Source organism: Lutjanus erythropterus, chromosome 7 (genome assembly GCF_056507025.1).
Source record: "Lutjanus erythropterus isolate fLutEry1 chromosome 7, fLutEry1.hap2, whole genome shotgun sequence".
NCBI classification, from domain to species: Eukaryota; Metazoa; Chordata; class Actinopteri; order Lutjaniformes; family Lutjanidae; genus Lutjanus; species Lutjanus erythropterus.
Window position 1 is genome coordinate 20,379,891 of NC_139323.1, and position 18,006 is coordinate 20,397,896.

The 18,006-nt window shown below is 39.7% G+C and overlaps 2 protein-coding genes across 2 annotated transcripts; both read right to left on the reverse strand.

The window, feature by feature from the left end:
- Positions 1–1,903: 1,903 nt before the first annotated feature.
- LOC146323955 (arrestin domain-containing protein 2-like) lies at positions 1,904–8,364 on the reverse strand. The gene is made up of 7 exons (XM_084723131.1): positions 7,958–8,364; positions 5,590–5,807; positions 5,392–5,494; positions 4,799–5,055; positions 4,541–4,703; positions 3,714–3,874; positions 1,904–3,275 (listed from the first exon to the last, which is right to left on the reverse strand). Exons 1-7 carry the CDS (start codon positions 8,229–8,231, stop codon positions 3,222–3,224), a joined length of 1,230 nt encoding a protein of 409 aa, XP_084579257.1. The 5' UTR covers positions 8,232–8,364; the 3' UTR covers positions 1,904–3,221.
- Positions 8,365–9,197: 833 nt separating this feature from the next.
- On the reverse strand, positions 9,198–17,209 carry LOC146323956 (arrestin domain-containing protein 3-like). The gene is made up of 3 exons (XM_084723133.1): positions 16,770–17,209; positions 14,682–14,936; positions 9,198–9,565 (listed from the first exon to the last, which is right to left on the reverse strand). The coding sequence occupies exons 2-3, from the start codon at positions 14,932–14,934 to the stop codon at positions 9,531–9,533; spliced, it is 288 nt and encodes a 95-aa protein (XP_084579259.1). The 5' UTR covers positions 14,935–14,936; positions 16,770–17,209; the 3' UTR covers positions 9,198–9,530.
- Between the last annotated feature and the right edge of the window lie 797 nt (positions 17,210–18,006).

An 18,006-nucleotide genomic window follows, 5' to 3' on the forward strand; every position in this document is an offset into this window, starting at 1 on the left:
TTGTTTTTATGCATTATTAATAACATAAGATGTGAATATTCCACTTCCTCTTCACCCCCTGGCATTTATAAGAGTGTAGTATTTTCTTGTGTCATTTCATTGATCATGGCAGCTGTGTGCAAACCACCACTGCAACTCATCAAAAACGTAGTACTGAAAGATTGGCAGTGCTCAATGTGTTTGTGCTGACAGGTTAGTTGAACAGAATGAAAACTTTCACACACACTTGCTGTGATTGCTCTGAGCATCCTGTGATGAGAGGCAAGAGGAAACCCTATCAGTTGTTTTGATTAACATTGAGGCTTGACCAAATATTAAGTGTTTAATTTCATTATTGATTTTTTTCTACTGTGCACTTTTTAAATTAATTGTCTGGTCAATGAAATTGCTTGTTTTGTTTGATTTATAGTTCAAAATCCAAAGATTTTTGGTTTTAATACAGGTGAGCAACAATTCCTCACCCTGACAAAGCTGGAATCACCACTGAGTCTTGATAAATTACTGATTAGTTTGGGTTATTTGAAGTGGGGTTATGTGTCCTGCCTACAGTAGATGGTGGCCAAAACACGCACCTAGTTTGGAGATGGAGCAGGAATACTGGTGTAGGAAGCTAAGAAATGTACAGCTGTTAAAAGGGTTAGTAACAAAATGTAGTTTAGCCAACTAAAAATATCAATATCACTATATTATGCTATATTTTCTCTGCTTTACCTTGTCATCAGACAACCTACTCCAGTAGAAAACCACTGTTATATCAGCCAAGTATCGCTCTCTCTGAAGCCACCAGACTCCTTAAACAAAAACATTTTATCTCGCAGAACACAGGTCTAAATCTGTTAGTTTGTTTGTGTTATTGTGTGACTTATTGTGTGAATCTGAACTAATTCAATAAAACACTGATGTCACACAATAACACAAACAAACTAACAGATCGAGGCAGCAGTAGACCTACAACTCCCTCATTCTGTGTAAATAATACAAGTAAAAGTAAAATGCTGATTTTTTTTTTGCCAATGGAGTCTGGTTGCTTCAGTGAAATTGACATTTGGCTTATATAAAGGTAGTTTCCTTTTGAAAGAGGCTGTCTGACAGCAAAGTAAAGCTGTTTCTCTGAACTGGGGACATGCCAACCACATAACACACTGATTATGGAGAGTACCTCACACAACCCTACTTCAAAAACCCAAACTATCCCTTTAAGAAAAAAACATTCCAACACTGTTATCATCTAAGTAATTTGAAGTATTTTGGTCTGACACTGTGGCAAAATCAACACAAACAAGACAAGAAAATGACTTTTTTGTCCTGTCAAAGTATTTTCTGAGAATAAACTCGCTGAACATTTCTGTCCTTCTATTCAGTGAATAAACCCCAGAGAATTTCTTCTGCCTGGCATCCAGCCATGTTTAAAGCTTTGTGTAGTGCTGTGTACAATTCACCAAGTTGCTTGTTTGTTCCTATATGTTACACGCTGCAAAAAATAACTGGGATCCTTGTTGAATATTCATGTAAGCAAAGTACACACTGTACAAAAGGACACCAGATGATATCCATAAATCAGCTAAACTCAGTTTGAAAGATAATACAGTGGTGAGGAGGATGAGCCATGACTGTTGACTCCCTCTGAAGAGTCACCCAGAAAAACAGGATTGCATAAGAACACAACATTAGAGCCGTCACAGGCAAAACTTGGGTCTGTAATTACTGTTTTGATCCACTGACTGTTGCTCGTCGCTGCAGTGAACCCTGCCCTTGGCAATGATAGTTTTGACTCACACTGCTGAACATGATGTACTGATCCACTGGCATGCAACATGCTAAACAGAGGCCCTCTACTATTTCCCTAGCAAAGTGTACAGCTTACATACCAGTCAAGATTTGAAGGAAACATCGGAGACAAATATCATTTTAACATTTTTTATTAGAAAAGAACAATTACAAAACTTTGGCAAAACCAACAATTGTATAAAAATACATTCGTTATTTTTCAGTGCGTGCCACCAAAGTTGCACAGCTGACCCTGAAGACTTCTTTCATACTCCTAACAGTCTTTTTGGAAGTTGAGGAGAAAATCCTTGAGTCAGTTTTTTGGAATGATTTTTGTCCGTATATCTCAGTGGCATCTCCAGCTTGAAGCTCGACTTGAGCAGTGTGTTCGGGTTGAGCTTCACTAAGCGCCCCCGCAGCACTGGGGGCATCTGGCTCCCATCAAAAGCTTCAGGCCTCATGGCTCAGAGGTCTCCTCCTCCTCCTCCTCCTCCTCCTCTTTTTGTTTAGCAGCTGGGAGAGCTAATCTATGAACCTTGTGCAGCTTTGTACACAAACTGCTCATTCTGTTTTAATCACTGTGCTAAAATCAACAACTGCAGCTATCCGACACTTCGGTGCCTTAAGCTTTGCATTAACGCAACACTTCTCTTGGAATTCACCCACATACAATTCAACCGTGTTTGTTCTTTCAGAATACATTCAGCTCTGCTCACCTCTATGAGAGAACGACTCCCTGAAACTCTCATGCAATCTTTTAACGGCAGATAATTAAGGCATACATATTTTTCCCTTTAACATATTGTGACCTGCATGCATAAGATACATCTACACGACTTGTCTGCTCCACCGTCACACCTTCAGATACAGTATGTGCTTCAGTAACAGTAGAAATTATCACAGGCACACTATGCTGCATAGCAATGTTAGGTTGTTAAAATCTACTGTGTTGCCAGAAAAGGGGAGCTGGAGACTGAGGATAATAATTGCACTTTTCTCTTCACGCCACTCAAAGATGATAATCTGAATGCGTCAACTTGTCAAGAGCGCTTCTATTTTGCAACTCCAACTCTCCATCTGACAAGTGATCTGTCCCAAACTCCTTAAATCTCAAAATTCGCATCACATGAGGGAATCCTTGACTGGGAGGTATTTGTAGCTGTAGATCACTTGGGGAGGACAGGAACCGATGTGGAGAAGTAACTTCCCTCGCAACAGAACAGGAAAGCGTCCACTTTACTTTATGGACTGGAAAACGAAGTGATCTCCACTGACGTCCAGTTCCTGTGAGCTCCGTCTCCTGACCTCTCCTCTGCAGCGCTCCGGTCCCCCCCTTCACGACACTCGGCGGGACCAGCCGGCATTTATCAGAGAGAAGTAATCCAGGAGAAAACAAATCTCTTGATTTGTTTCGTTAATTTTAGTTGGCTTGACGCTCAGGCAGGGCTCATGGTTCAACACGTCATGCAGCGAGGTCTCATGTTGAAGGGCTGAGGGTTGGGGTCGATCTGGAGGAAATGGGGAAAAAAAGACACATAAGTTGAAGGTTATGAAAACAAATATTTAGATTTTTCTCAGAGCAAAACATGCAGAGCTATGATACAGCTAGGGCTGGGCGGTATATCATATCATATCAATATCTTGATATTTGACGAGATATGACAAGAAGGGTGACAAGAATAGCCTAAAAATATCGAGAAATTATTCAAATGCAATGTCACACAGCCCAACATTGAGTCTACAACCACTGACTTGTTTTCATGCATTTACTGTTAGACAATTCAGCTGTGTTCTCAAGAGTTTCTTTGGCAGGAAAGATGTCCATTAGGGATGTTTTCAAATTCATCTACTCAAACTAAATCCCTCTCTAAGCTTTTATATCTGCCAGTCAAACTGAATAAACAGCGGGAGAAGGTGGGTGTCGTTTCCAGCATGTGGTGACTCACCTCGCTGTACACCGGCGGAGGTCGGAAGCGAAACTCTTGGACGAAAGCCATGAGGGGGCGCTCCAGGATCCCACTCAAGTCTTCAGCAGGTTGCGGGACCACTGCGTTGTTGCGCTGCTCAGCCTCTTCCTCGGTCACCACAGAGCTGTAATCTGGAGGAGCTGCAGGGGAAAAGAGGCACGGATTAGTCCATTGGTCTGACTCAACACAAAAGCACAGGTCCAAACACCAAGCTGCTGAGTCATCAGTGCAGTTAAAACTCTTAAAACCCAACATAACATTTACTGCCTTCTGGACTAACAAACACTGATGTGATCCAACATGAATCTCCGCTGAATCAAAGCCGTTGTTTTGTTTATACATGTTGGCATCTGAGGCAGGGATACTTTGGCAGAGGGTGATCATAAAAATAAAAGTAAGAACAGGCCCAGAGGTTAAAGGGGTCATTTGAAAGCAACAAAGAAGGAATTTATTTGTGTACCAGACAACATTAATTGAAAAAAGTGACTGTCTCTCTTTTTCATACCACTGAAAAGGCTCTGGCACCTGATTATCAGTGTGTTTGGCTATTTTCCTGGCCTTCTGAATCACACTCACTGCTAAGATTTGGGTCAAGGGTGCAAGCATCCTCAAACACTGAAAAAAGGCTGTTGTTTGTGTCATAAAATTAAAAATGTCCATGTTTTAATAATTGGGTCTCAACATCTCAAATCTAGACCTACAGTAGAGAGCTCTGTCAGTCAGTCACTGCAGTATTAAAGCAGAGTTATCACTAAAAGGTTTTAGTTTTAGTGAACTATAATAAGCTTGCAATAAAGGACACTTACGCTCAGGCTGCTCGGGGATGGCCATGCGCAACCACTCCAGGTTGACGCTGTACTGGCTGCTGACGCTGGAGGTCCGGCTGCCAAACGGATGGAGGGGGATGGTGCCAATGACCAGCGGCAGCTCCAGACACAGCTTAGACGTCCCGGGAACATCAACACAAACCTGATGGGAGACGGAGAGAAGATGTTTTAGCGATGCATTCAAAACCAGCAGCAGTGTGCGTGGAAAGAGATAAAGCATCTTTCAGCCGATCTCACCTTGAGCATGTACTCCACTTTGATGATGCGGCACTGCAGAATGGAGGGACCCACGGGTGGGATCTTGATGGCGCGACCGTGCCACGTCTCCCTGCATCTTGCGCCCACAATGTCGCCACACAGCGTGCCCACCACCGAGCGCTTCTGCTTCATGGTACCGCGGGCGATGAACGTCTGTGTTTGGGTGATGTAGGCTTTAGGCACCACTGATCTGGAGGTAGAGTTGTCAAACTCCGCAAAGACTGGGATCACCTCGCCTGGGAAGAGGTAACGTATGTTACAGAATGCAATACAGACACTTCTAAAACTGGCCTAAAAGACTCTCTTTAGAAGGAGTTGTTTTAGTTCATGCTGGATACTGAACTCCAATACTTTTATGGCACTTTTATGGCAGTTATCCAATAGTGCACAGATTAAAACAGTTTCTGCAGCTGTTCCCAGGTCTTTGAACAGCTTCTTCCTTTAGAAGTGAGCAATTGTACCGAATTGTACAGTAATTTTTTTTTTTTTAATGTACTTGGTATCAAAACAAGTATAGTTTTAATAATATATCAAATGTTACCCATCCCTAGTTTTGTGTGTGAAAGTCTCACCTGGTGTGTAGCCTTTGCGGTCGATCTTTGCCGTTACAGAGACCTGTCCGAAGTTGCGGTACCATGCCCGTGCCATCTTGTCCTTTGTTCCAGCCTGTGGCGCCTGGGTACGATGAAACCAAATTAGCCTCAAAGCACCCAGAAAATCATGAAGTGTGTGACGACACGATCATGAAATAAGAGCACTGAGATGCTCACCAGTAAGGCCGGTGTGTTGATGTCGATGGGCTCAATGACGGTAAACTCCTTCTTGATCTTCTTGACGGTGGCCCACGGCCTGTGGAGCTTCACTTTGACCCAGTAGCGGATGCTGCCGTGTTTACCTTCGAAGGAGGTGACCAGCGTCTCCTCAGGCAGCTGGAAGCTGAAGGGAAACTCATGTCTGCCGGCAGGAAGGATGGTCACTTCACCGTTATCTGAGGAGAGGAGAAAAAAAGAAAACAAAGAAATTTAAGTTACAGTTCAAGTCACAAAACAATGTACATGGAGAACCACTCGAGTGTAAGAAAATTGTCTCTGGTGCACTTCAGTTCAGGATTTGAGAGGGTAGCAATTTAAAAAGCCTTTATTATCATATGGCTATTTAGTAGCAATAAAAATTTGGCATAAAGCCCTCATCAGGGCAAGTTCTTCCTGCTTTTTAACTGCTACTAAACAGCCATGAGTTAATAAAGACTTTTTAAATCACTACCCTCTAGAGTGCCTCAAATTTCTTCAACAATTTTTTAGTTGCAGTTGATTCACTTAATGTTTTGGTTCAGTTTTGTTCATTTCAAGAATACAGGACAGTGAGTGTAACTTGAATAATAAGTGTTCTTCAAGTTGATGTGAGGTGAGTATTAGGAATAAGAACATAAAGATATAAAACAATCAATTCAGAACATAAAGTTTCTTAATCTTTGTTGTGACTGATTCTCCAATCGTGTTTAAGGTGATTCACACAACACAATCCTGATAAAACTAAACTAAACCTGCTCAAATAGCTCAAACTTAAAAAAACAAAATGTTCCTCAGGAATCCTCATGAACAAAGTTGACTTCGTGAGAGGGAAAGAACGGATCTTTTAAGCGTGACTCTTTCTGAAAGAAATCTCTCTGTCTTTCTCTGCAATCACATGGCGTGTGCTCGCTCAGAGGGGCGGTTCCTGCTCCATTGTGCTGACTGACTGAGAGAACATGTTTTCCTCAAGCTGTATTATACAGCCAGCCCGTCTCAACTGTTTTTTTCTCCCTGTTGCTGCTGCTGCACAGGTCCATGAACACGTGTTTGCCTTTAGCAGACTCATCGTGTTTTGTGCTGCCTTTGTTAGCTGGAACTTGATTTAAATTACACTACTGTCACTGTCAAATCCTCTTAATGGGTCAAGTGGGTTGTTGTGAGCTTTCTGCTCTAAAAAAAAACAAAAAAAAACAAACAAAAAACTAAATTCTATATTTTAATCTAATATTTTTTAGAAAATAAGAAATTAATCAGTGACTCAACACTGCAGGAAAACAGCATAAAACTGCTGAAGCCCTAGCTGTGAGCTTCCTGTCTGAACTTTAAACCAAAACAACTCGGTGCCCCAATGAATGAAGACAGAAACTGGAAGCTCTCCCACATCGCTGTGGAGAAAAACAACTCAGGACTTTCTTCGAATCAAGGACAGAAAAGTTTTCCTTGCTTCGAATGAGGAAAAGTCTCAGTACTATCTCTTTCAACAGATGTTTTCACAATGAAAAGGGAGTGCAAAAAACAGCTGTTGCAGCATGTTTTCCGAACTTCCTCTACAATAAGGCTTTTTAAACTTCTAGATCAAGTCAAAACATCTTATGTGGCAAGAAAAAGAACTAACAGATCCATAAAAGAGCTTTTATCAGTGAATTACTGGATCTCTGAGTGCCTGTTTGTGCTGAATGTTCAGTTTGACTTATTCAAGGAAGTACCCACAAACAAGTAAACAAGTCTCCAAAGTAGGGCTGCACGATATGGTAAAAAAAAAAAGGACTACTATTGCAATTAATCTGACAGATATTGCAATCAATATGATTCAGGATTAGTGGGAATACTTTTGTGCATCACTATTTTTAAAAATACATTAAAATCTGATGGTGTGACATTGTTTGGTATAGACCCCAACATGTTTTTTTACATCTGGAGAACAACATTTGGAGAGAAGAGCATCTCTGCAGCACTACAGCACTTCATTAACTTAAGTTTGACTTTAGTTTCATCCACAGAATATCGGATGATCCAAACAACTTTGCATCTACAGCTGCAACAAGTTTGTAAATCAAGTCAAGAGCCAACAAAAAGTCACAGAAGTGAGAAAAACAACTCACTTAGAAAACCAAGCTACAATCAGACTTTACTGCAACCAGAAAGGGCATTTAGCTCGCATACTAAAGCATGAAGACAACACTATTACCAGTCTAAAGACAAACAACCAGGCCAGTGTCCCCAGACACATAAACCACTTTCGCTATTGTCGCATCTGCTGCTGGTTTTGATCCCTTCTAGCCTCACTGTTTCACCAGTTTACACACACGGTGCATCACCCATCACCCAGCCTGCAGGGTGGACTGACCTGCCTGCAGCAGCACCTCTCTCCGGTTCAGGTACTCCACCTCGTCGCTGTAGTTCTGGGTGTACGCGGTGCTGGAGCCTGCGGACCGAGACTCGGTCCAGTGAACTTTAGCGAAGCCCTCCGCGTGCAGCTTCAGAGAGTCTACCCGACTCTCCCCGGACAGCTCCAGCACCACCCGGCCCGACACCACGTCCCCGCTGCTGAACACCGGGGGACAGTCCACCTCCGGGGAGTCGAAGACGATGTCAAACTTTTTCAACTTGTCGAAAATCATCTTTGTGCAGGTTCTGTGCGAGTCCTGTGAAAAGTGGCTGATTCCTTTCTTGTTGTTCCGCAGTGTGTGAAGTTTGGTGAAGTGGATCTTCAGATCTCTTACCGACTTGTTTAAAGCTCAAACTGTTCAACACTTTCGCTCTGCAGCCTATTTGCAGGCTGAGAAGTGGGCGGGGCTTATGAATTGATTATGTAAGGCCTCGGGAGAAGACTGAAGGCTGTGCTGCCTTCAGGTGCTCCTCCTTAACACCGACTTCTTAGCACTGCAGCTGTAAACAAGACCTTGGGCTGCATTTCCCTAATTTATTCACCCAAAATTAATCAGTAAACTTTCAAACAGTGCACAGTAGAAGAATTTGAGCTTTCATGTTTACAACAAACACTCGAGTTTAAGACCACTGCTGTTATAAAATAGGACTGAAACTAATTTTTTACTAGGGCCTGACTGATACTGGATACTTTTTGGAACTGATGCTAATATTAGGGAGTAAGAAAAAATTCTGATATCGATATATCAGCTGATACTGCAGTTATCCCTCAAATGTGCTTATCTCACACTTGTCATAAAAATATAACATGTAACAAAATTCTCATCTGGTCAAAAAAATAATGCTTCACTTCATGTACTGATCAAACATCAATTATCACCTATTTGTTCTGTGTATTTAGTTTGAGTTTCAGGTTGTCCTCTTGGTGTGGGAGGAGACAACATCAGAACATGTCTGGACAAAGGTTGAGAACAAAACCACCTTACGATGCCAGCGGTACACGAAATGACAACCACTACAAAGATAAAACTGAAGTTTCATTATGACAAATTTCATAACAGTCACACACCCAAAAGTTCCATCTCTACAAGTTGGGGTGTCATGTAAAATCCCCTCGTCTTTAATCTAATTTAAGTTATAGTATAGAAATCACCAAAGCCATAAAATAATTATGTAAGTGCCCTTTCAAGAGTTTCAGTTCAGTTCAGTCTTTATTGTCCTCCTGGTAACAGCGTAGCAAAATCACAGTATTACTTTGTGTGTCTAGGACTGTTTTTTCTTTGTGCTGTGGTATTGACAGAGGTACTGAGTATTGTGTTTTTATGCTAGTATTGTAGTGAACTTTAGCATTCTGGCACCATTTACAACTTACTGGAGTGACTTGTGTGCAGCTCTTTTTACAATATAACTCATATTTCCGGACCGACAACGAAGGCAGCACAATAAACATGCAGACTGGGTGTGGAGGCAGCAGTGAGGAAAACAGGGCCTGCTGGTGATTGATGGTTACAGGTTCTTAGAAGAAAACAGGCTTACTGAGCATGCCTCCGTCTGGCAGAGATCCGCCCTGCACAGCACACAGGGAAATAGTTTCACTCTGGACCAAAGCTGTTTACTCCACTTCTTCCATGTCACTTTGAACATACTGTACCGCTGCACAGCACACTTGGAAAACACACAGCTATGCACACAAGCATGCGGCATATTCCACCAAATCCCCTAATGAAAAACAACTGCAGTCATTGAATAATAAAGGGACAGCACACAGAAAAACAAGAAGTCCCTGAATGAATAAAATCTGTGCACCAACTAGGTCAAATGCATCAATCACCGCACCCATGCAGCCTTTTCTTCACACATCCAATTCACTTCAGAATGGATTCTGCTTCCAAACTGCAGCAATAAATAAACTAAACAAACACTACAAACATTTCTGCACTGTGATACTCTTGAGCTTTCAATGCACAGACAAAAATCAAGTCTGGTCTGAGAAAAACAAAGTTGTTTACTCCTTTGTTCCCTGGGATGACTGGTTAGCTCTCCAGTGCCACCGACTGGTGATGTGGAGGCATTATGCACAGCTGCAGGACAACAAGGATGCTTTAACACAGGCTGAACTGGACTGGAGAAAAGTGAAAAGTTGGAGGTAGATGGTGTTTCCAGAATAATTAAGTACAACTGGAGGAGCTTTACACCTCAGTCTCCCTTCAATGTTATTTTGCTCCCTGCAGGTTAAAATAAAGGCAGAAAGCAGGAGTGGAATGTAAGTAAGTACATACTCAAGTACTGTGCTTAAGTATACATTTGTGGTACTTATATTTTAATTAAGTACTTCTGTTTTATGCTATTTTATACTTCTACTCCAAATAGAATTCCTGTCCAGTGAAAACATGTGTGCTTATTTTAAGTGTTTATAGCAGTTCGCCTGATATTGTTCTAGCACAACTTTAACTTTCTATATCAGTATTGACATACATGTTGTCCGATATTCTTTTCCAGAATATAATGCAGATCGTTCTTCATTTTTATAGGCAGTATTTTATGTATATTTGATCCATTTTCTTACTTATAGTTATTTATGATTAAAAAGTCTACTGTTTTCGTCCCTTAATGTAATTTTAGATTTTATAAGTATAAATAAAAAACCAGCTTATATATCAATATCAGAATTTTTACTCCTGAAAAAATTGGGGCATGGTTCCCAAAAATCCAGTATCATATGGCTCTACGTTTGACACTAAAGCATATTTACTACCAGGGAAATAGTTTTGATACACAAGTACATTTAATATCAAATACTTTTTTACTTTTACTCTGGTACTGTTCATACGGGTGACTTTCACTTTCGCATAAAGTAATATTTTGGCATGTTATCTTTACTATTACTACTTTACTTTTGGGTATTTTTTATGAAACTAGCAGAAAGTATTCTGAAGCCAGCCTGCATTTCCTTCAGTTTAATGAGTAATTAGAATGAAATGTGAAAAGCCACAGTTAATTTTTGATTATTGTGCATCCATGAAGCTCTGGCCTTGAGGTGAACTCAAGTCCAGCATGCCACCTGCTGGTGAACAGGAGCAGCAGCCCGGTTCTACCAGAGCTCCCTGCCTCCATCCTGATAAGAGGAACATGACGCTCTCTGCACAGAATGGTGAGCCTGATAAACACCCCCGCTGTGCACATGACTCAGTAAGATCACCTTAATCATGGCTGCTGACACGTTTACCCCCACTGCAGACTAAAGTAAACATATGTATCCTCGTGAGTTTCTTTTTGTTTACACAAAGAGTTGCTGAGTGCACAATACTGTAGGACAAATATTTACACTGAAGCCCTCCATACTTTAGAGCAAAGAGGAAAAGGAAAGTGTCATTCTTCAGTGGTGTTTGCAAGAGAAACATTTTTTTTTTCAAAGCTTTTAACTCCTACCACTGGAAACACTCCTCTCTACCTCTCTACTGAAATCTTCCTTTAAAGGCAAAAACAATCATCCACAAAAATGCTGTTTGTTGAAGACTAAAAGATAAATGAGCTGAAAAAAAAAATATCACCATATTGTAAAATGAATGGAGAGCAGCAGCAGCTGCAACAGCAGGCTGTGTGGTGGAGGAGGGCGGAGCCGAGGGGAAGCCACGTGTTGTTTTCCTGGTTGCCATGGTGACGCGGGCTGCATTTTTCAAACAGCCTCCACCCCTTCCTCCTTCCTTCCTTTCTTTCTTTCTCCACTGTGTCTTCCACTTTCTCCTCATTTCTCGTCCCAAGTAAATAGAACCAAACACAACATCCTCATTTCTACTTTTGACATTCATATTTACTATTTTGCCAAATTGTTTGTACATGACAGGTCAACAAAACTGATTATGTTTCTGAGAGGATTCTGGGAGCATATGAGAAGGCTGAAGCTTTGCAAAAACAATTAGCGCTGTTGTTTCCTGGACAAATTCTGCTGATTACGTTGGCCTATAAAGAATGTCGGTCTAAGAGACATTTTAAAGTCAGACCAGCCATACATGCACGGGCAGCATCTTAGCTTCTTTGCATGTGCAAGTAATACATAAAAATGCATTTTGTATTCAGTTATCTATCACTTGCACAGATCTGGGGGACATTCTGGTTGAGAGATGAAAAAGCACAAAGTATATTGGCAATTTACTGGTTAAAAAAAAATCTGCAGCAATATTATATTCTTTCATAAAAAACGAGTGTATGTCTATACCATGTAGTTAGATTTTTTTTCCCAGATGTTTTTATTTGACTTTTATTTCATTATGATTTTTTGTTGGTTTTATGTCTTGTTATATTTATATTAAAGATGTTAGAAGATATTTACTAGATCTTATCATCAGAGACATTACTACATTTATAACAGTTGTGTAGACTTCTATCGTATCTTATATTTGTATTAATACTGGTAGCCATCTGTGGTTAAACCTGCATTAAGCAAATTAGTATTATTGTGGCTCCATACTGACAAGGAAAGAAACCCTTTGAATACTGCATTGAGAAGTCCTGTGTGGTCAAGCCAGTTTTATTCATATTTATCACATAATTTTTTTGTGATGCTTTCATTATTGGTGGTGTATATACATATATATATATATACATATACACATATATATATATAGTGATAAGGTACACATAATCTATAAAATAACCAGAAAAAAATGCCTGGTTTTGTCTAATCCACAACGTTAAATACAAATCAAAGTATTTCACCACAGTGATGCAATAATCACATAAAACTGCCATTAATGAAATGTTTCTCATTAGTTAGCAACTTTTCTCATAATGGCCTAAAATACACAGAGATATCAAAGGGATACTGTGGTGTAAATGTGATAAAAGCAACATTTCTGACAGATGACAAAATTGATAGCATCTAATGGTATATATTTGTAATATCACCCTCTTCTATGCTTTACTTCAAGGGGATGAAAGATGCAAGAGAAACCGTAGTGGCACTGAATGAGAAGAATCTGAACTTACCGAGACCGGTCCACATTTCCCTGATTTTGTTTCAGTTTTGATTTTGAGCCACGTCTGGTGTGAGCAGATGGTTTTCTCAGAAGTGACCACAACAAAGCCAGATTTTACTTTGGCAGGATGGGGCAACATTAATACTAAAACAATTCATTTGTCACCATAAAGTTGTTGATAAATGGCTAATTGCTCGTAATTTTTACAGATCAATTTCTTTTTAATTCTGCTCACTTTCCTGCATCATATCATTATAGGATTAATGTTTTTAGTTTTTTTGTAGCCCGTCTGAGTAAGTATGCAGCTTGAGTATGATGGTAACTGGTAAATAACATTTTATACTAAATAATTAATCCATCATTTTTTTTCCCTAGGAATTATTTTACACCAAATAATTAACACAGATGGATGATGGATAACTGAAATATTTGTTAGTTGAACCCCATTAGAACAGCCTCTGAGTTAATGAGTAATGTATTACCTTTTTGGTAGTCACAGTGCATGATTTGGGCTGAAATGTGGGCGAGAGATTAACAGAAAATCTGCCTAGTGCACCGTTAACCACAGAGCATACATGATGCAGCTGTTGCTGCAGCAAATGACCTGGAAAACATCTACCGTTTCAGCTACTCGTTTGGTTCTGAGTATTCTTCCAAAGCAACAACAACACGAATTCTGCTCTTATCTGGATCTCTGCATCTCGTGTCTGGGAGTCAAACCAAATACACAGTTTACAGAGCGTCTAATGAAACATTAACCCCTGTCTACAGTTTATTTACTCAGCTAGTATAGCCTATATTATCTGCCTCTGTAGTTTGAAGCTACCGGGTGCCGTCCACACCAGGGGAATTTCACACTTTACAGCGTTATGTCCTGTACAACACAGGACTCAGTAAACCAGTGGTGTTTATTTGGACCCGGCACTAATGGACTTGTGTTTAATGTTAGGATTATGTTATCTGGCAGATGTATCTGGACGAGCCAGAGTCGACTCCTCTCCCGGGTTTCCATGCAACACATTCGGCCCAGGTGGCTTAATTTTGTGAACTGCAGCAACTACAAGACACAGTGGCAACCAGCTGGCACATGACAGAGCAAATCAGCAGTTTTACACCTCATTATTCAAAGTAGAGAGAACTTTTTCATCCAGCAACTATAGTACATGCTGAAATACAGTTTCTATGTATAGCAAAGCTACAAACAATGCGTGATATCTTTCATTTAAACAGTAGAAGACAAAAGAAAATACAAAAACTACAATAAAGTCAGCACAAATTATATAAATAGCCCCCATTTTAATAGAAGTGATGGCAATGTTCTGCATTTTCAAGTTGTCAAAGAAAGTATTTTATTTCTTTCTAGTCACCTTTGGACTACTCCAGTTTGACTGTCACAACTGAACTCTGGTCCTGTTTGGCTTGTTTCCCTGAACAAGCACTATTAAATGCATTCATTTTGCAAAATTACTAACCAAATAAGGATTATGGTGAATAACGGATGACATTTTACATGCAAAACATTATATGGAAATTTTATTATGCAGAATCATTGCATACAACAAACCCATGAAACCAATTCAAGTGGTACATTTAAAATGGAACAAAAGACTCTGCGAGATGACTGGGTTTAACTTAATAAATAAACACAGTAAATATAAATAAACACACTGACTGAATATTAACCAATCTGCAGCTTTCACCACTGACCTCGGATTAGATGCTGCCTCTTCCTGAAGTACGTGATCTTGGAGGTGTAGTCATTATAGACAGAGTTCATTCCTCGGTTCTCCAGCCAGTGTGCTGTGGCCACCCCTCTCCCCTGCACCTTCATGGAGTGCACCCTGGTGTCCCTCCGGAGCTCCAGCACCACCTGGCCGGACACCACCTCCCCTCCGATGAACGCCGCATCTGCTGGACCGTCCAGCTCCAGCGTGAAAGACTTTATGCAGCTCAACGTCATCCCTGTCAGTAAAGACAGTAAATAAAAACATACATTTTGTCTAGGCTGAGGGCTAAACACTAACAAATTGTTGCAGTAATGTCATTAGTGTGTGTTGAACTGGTATACACTGGAAATTATGGCCAGATCAATGCTGTATTTTTTGGGCTTATGCCAATACTGAGGAGTGAAAAAAAAACATTATCAATGTATCAGCTGATATTCTTTATCCAGGATACAATATACAGAATATAAACACACATTTTTTAATGATCCCCCAAAGATATGTAATAGAGACAGGATATTTTACAGTTTGACAATAAACTTTATTGTCCAAAATGATACACTTAAACACTGAATTTTCACTGTTATTTTTAATAAATTTAAATAACTATAAATAAACTATAATATATGTATATATTAAACTAACTAATTAAGAAATGGGATCTCTCTCACACACACACACACACACACACACACACACAAATAAACACATTTATTTATGTTTTATTAAGAAAATGCAGTGCTCAAAACATATTAGGGCTCAACAATAAAGATTGCCCGCTTGCTGTGGCAGGTTAAGCGCCATGCTAGGCAAGTAAATCAAGCAACTAGCAAAGAATTAAACTATTGTACTATGTTGATAATTGATTAATGGTTAAGGTAATCTTTCCTGCAAAAGTTACAGAAAATTCTGTTTTCAGCTTCTCAAATGTGGAGGTTCCCTCCTTTTCTACATTAATTATCATATTAAACTGAATATCTTTGGATTTTGGACTGACAGACAAGACATTTAAAGATGTCAACTTGGACTTTGAGAAACAAGGATGGAAATTTTTCTCTATTTTCTGACATGACAATTAACTTTAGTATTTCCTGTTATTTGATAACTGCTAATAAATACAACAATTTGTACAGGTAATGCAAAAAATGGCTTTGGGCAAGTAGATTTCTGACCCACTTGCCAGATGAGGCAAGCAAAAAACCTCATTAATGTTGAACCCTGCATGTTTGCCAATATAGACTAATATAGCTGTGATAACCTAATAATGGGCAAGGATACTGGTCAACTGATATATTGGTCTGGCTCAGATGCAAATAGGCAGAGCCAGCTGGAGACATAAATGATTGAATCAACCAGAGCTCATGTGGACACCTGAATCAGGGAAATTATACAGTACATGTTCACTATTTAAATAATATTATAAAATGTTTTTGAAGTGCTTTTAAATATGCACTTTATAGTAAACAGACCATATGGTAGTTTTTGCTATCTTCCTGATTTTTAGGGTGGGGCTGGGTGGGACTGATTAGGGTCCCAGACATGACAGGACCGGCCATGCTAATAGCCACTGCTGTGTGGTCTGTTTTTTATTATTTAAATTTTTGTATAACGTTTTTAGAAATGTTTAATAACGTATTATGACAATAACCTTACATGTTTTTATTAGCTAAACAAAGTATTTACTACAGAATTCCAATGTATACTAACATTTTTTTTAACTTGCAAATGCAGACAGTCTTCCATTTGACCAATTACTCAAACATATAAAATTTTGGTTTAACCAAATATAAATACAGATATAAGGTCAAATAACAGCAAATAACTGAAATTCAGCTTTCAGTGAACAATATGTTTATAATATTGAAATAGGAACTGATAAATACTTACATCAACGATCAGTGATTATTTTCTGTGAGAGTAATATTATTTTCATTTTCCGTTATGCGGCCGGTGCGTGTTTATCGTTAATTTCATTAACGGCTCTCAGCCAATCAGGATTGAGAACCGGGACGACGTTTTTTAAATGCCTTTCTGAACGTTGAGCTGGCGTTTTTAAAAGTCTCAAACTCACCGGCAGGACAGGAGAGACGTTAGCGGTCTCGTCAAAAGCGAAGTTTTCAGTAGAGGAGCCGGACTGTATGTTTACTCCGACTGGACGTTCAATGGAGGCTCAGCCTTTATAAACGACGGCAGGTTTCAACGCCCAGAAACACAACAGCTCTCTGTTTTACACCAATGATGAAGAGCACATGCGAATCACACCCGCCCACTTTAACAGAGAGGAGGAGGAGGAGGAGGAGGACAGCGTGGACTGGGGCTGACCGTCAAGCCATGCAGAGTAACAACATGATTTCCGGTTATTCCTTTCAAATGTAAACTGTGTGCATTCCGCGTTGTGAACGTTTACACGAAAATCTATGTATGAGCAGAAATTCGTTTAAAAAATGCGCTGTTGAGGAAGGGGATGCGATATAAAATCTTGAATTTGGTAATTGATTCGATTCTTGTTGAAGTTTGTTGAAAGGCTTTTATTTTGAAGGTGGTGTTTCTATTTCAGTTGAAAATGGTCAGTGCCAATACCTTTATCGCTCATTATTCTTTACATCAATGTATACATACATAGAAAAGGACAAGCATTTTTAAAACAGTCTGTAAAAACAGTATTTCACAATGAAAAAACACATGTTGACATGGCTTCTCTGGGTTTTTTTGAGTCATGTGTTTGAAAGAATCTGACTTCATCACATGATCACCACGGTCACATGTTGGCTGCAATTTAAGTTTATGACATGAACCTCTTTCACACATAGTCCCCGGTAAATTTCTGGGATAACCTGTCGAGCACTGCTAGTGATTTTAACTATTCACACCTGCATTCAGGAACATTTCTGTCTTGCACCTTTTCATACATGCCACAGCAATTAGTGGTCAAGTGAGATGGGTTTTTCAGTGGCCGATTCAGATCATGATATTAAGAGAACAGGGCGGCCAATGACCGATATACATATAATATCAATATTAAAATAAAGAAATGTCCAAAAGAAAGAAAAGAAAAGTCCATCATCCATACATATTACAATTTAATATATTAGCCAGTAAAATGCTGTGTCAAATGTGACGATGAAAGTCACTAGTCTTGCAGAGTGATACACAAACAACCTACTGCTCAACATCAGCGAGATTGTTGATTTTTGAAGAAAGGAGGCAAAAACACACACCCCTGTCTCCATCAGTGGAGTTGAGGTGGTGCAGGGTGATCAGTTTTAGTTTCCTGGGAATCAACATCACATCTAACCTGTTATTGACAT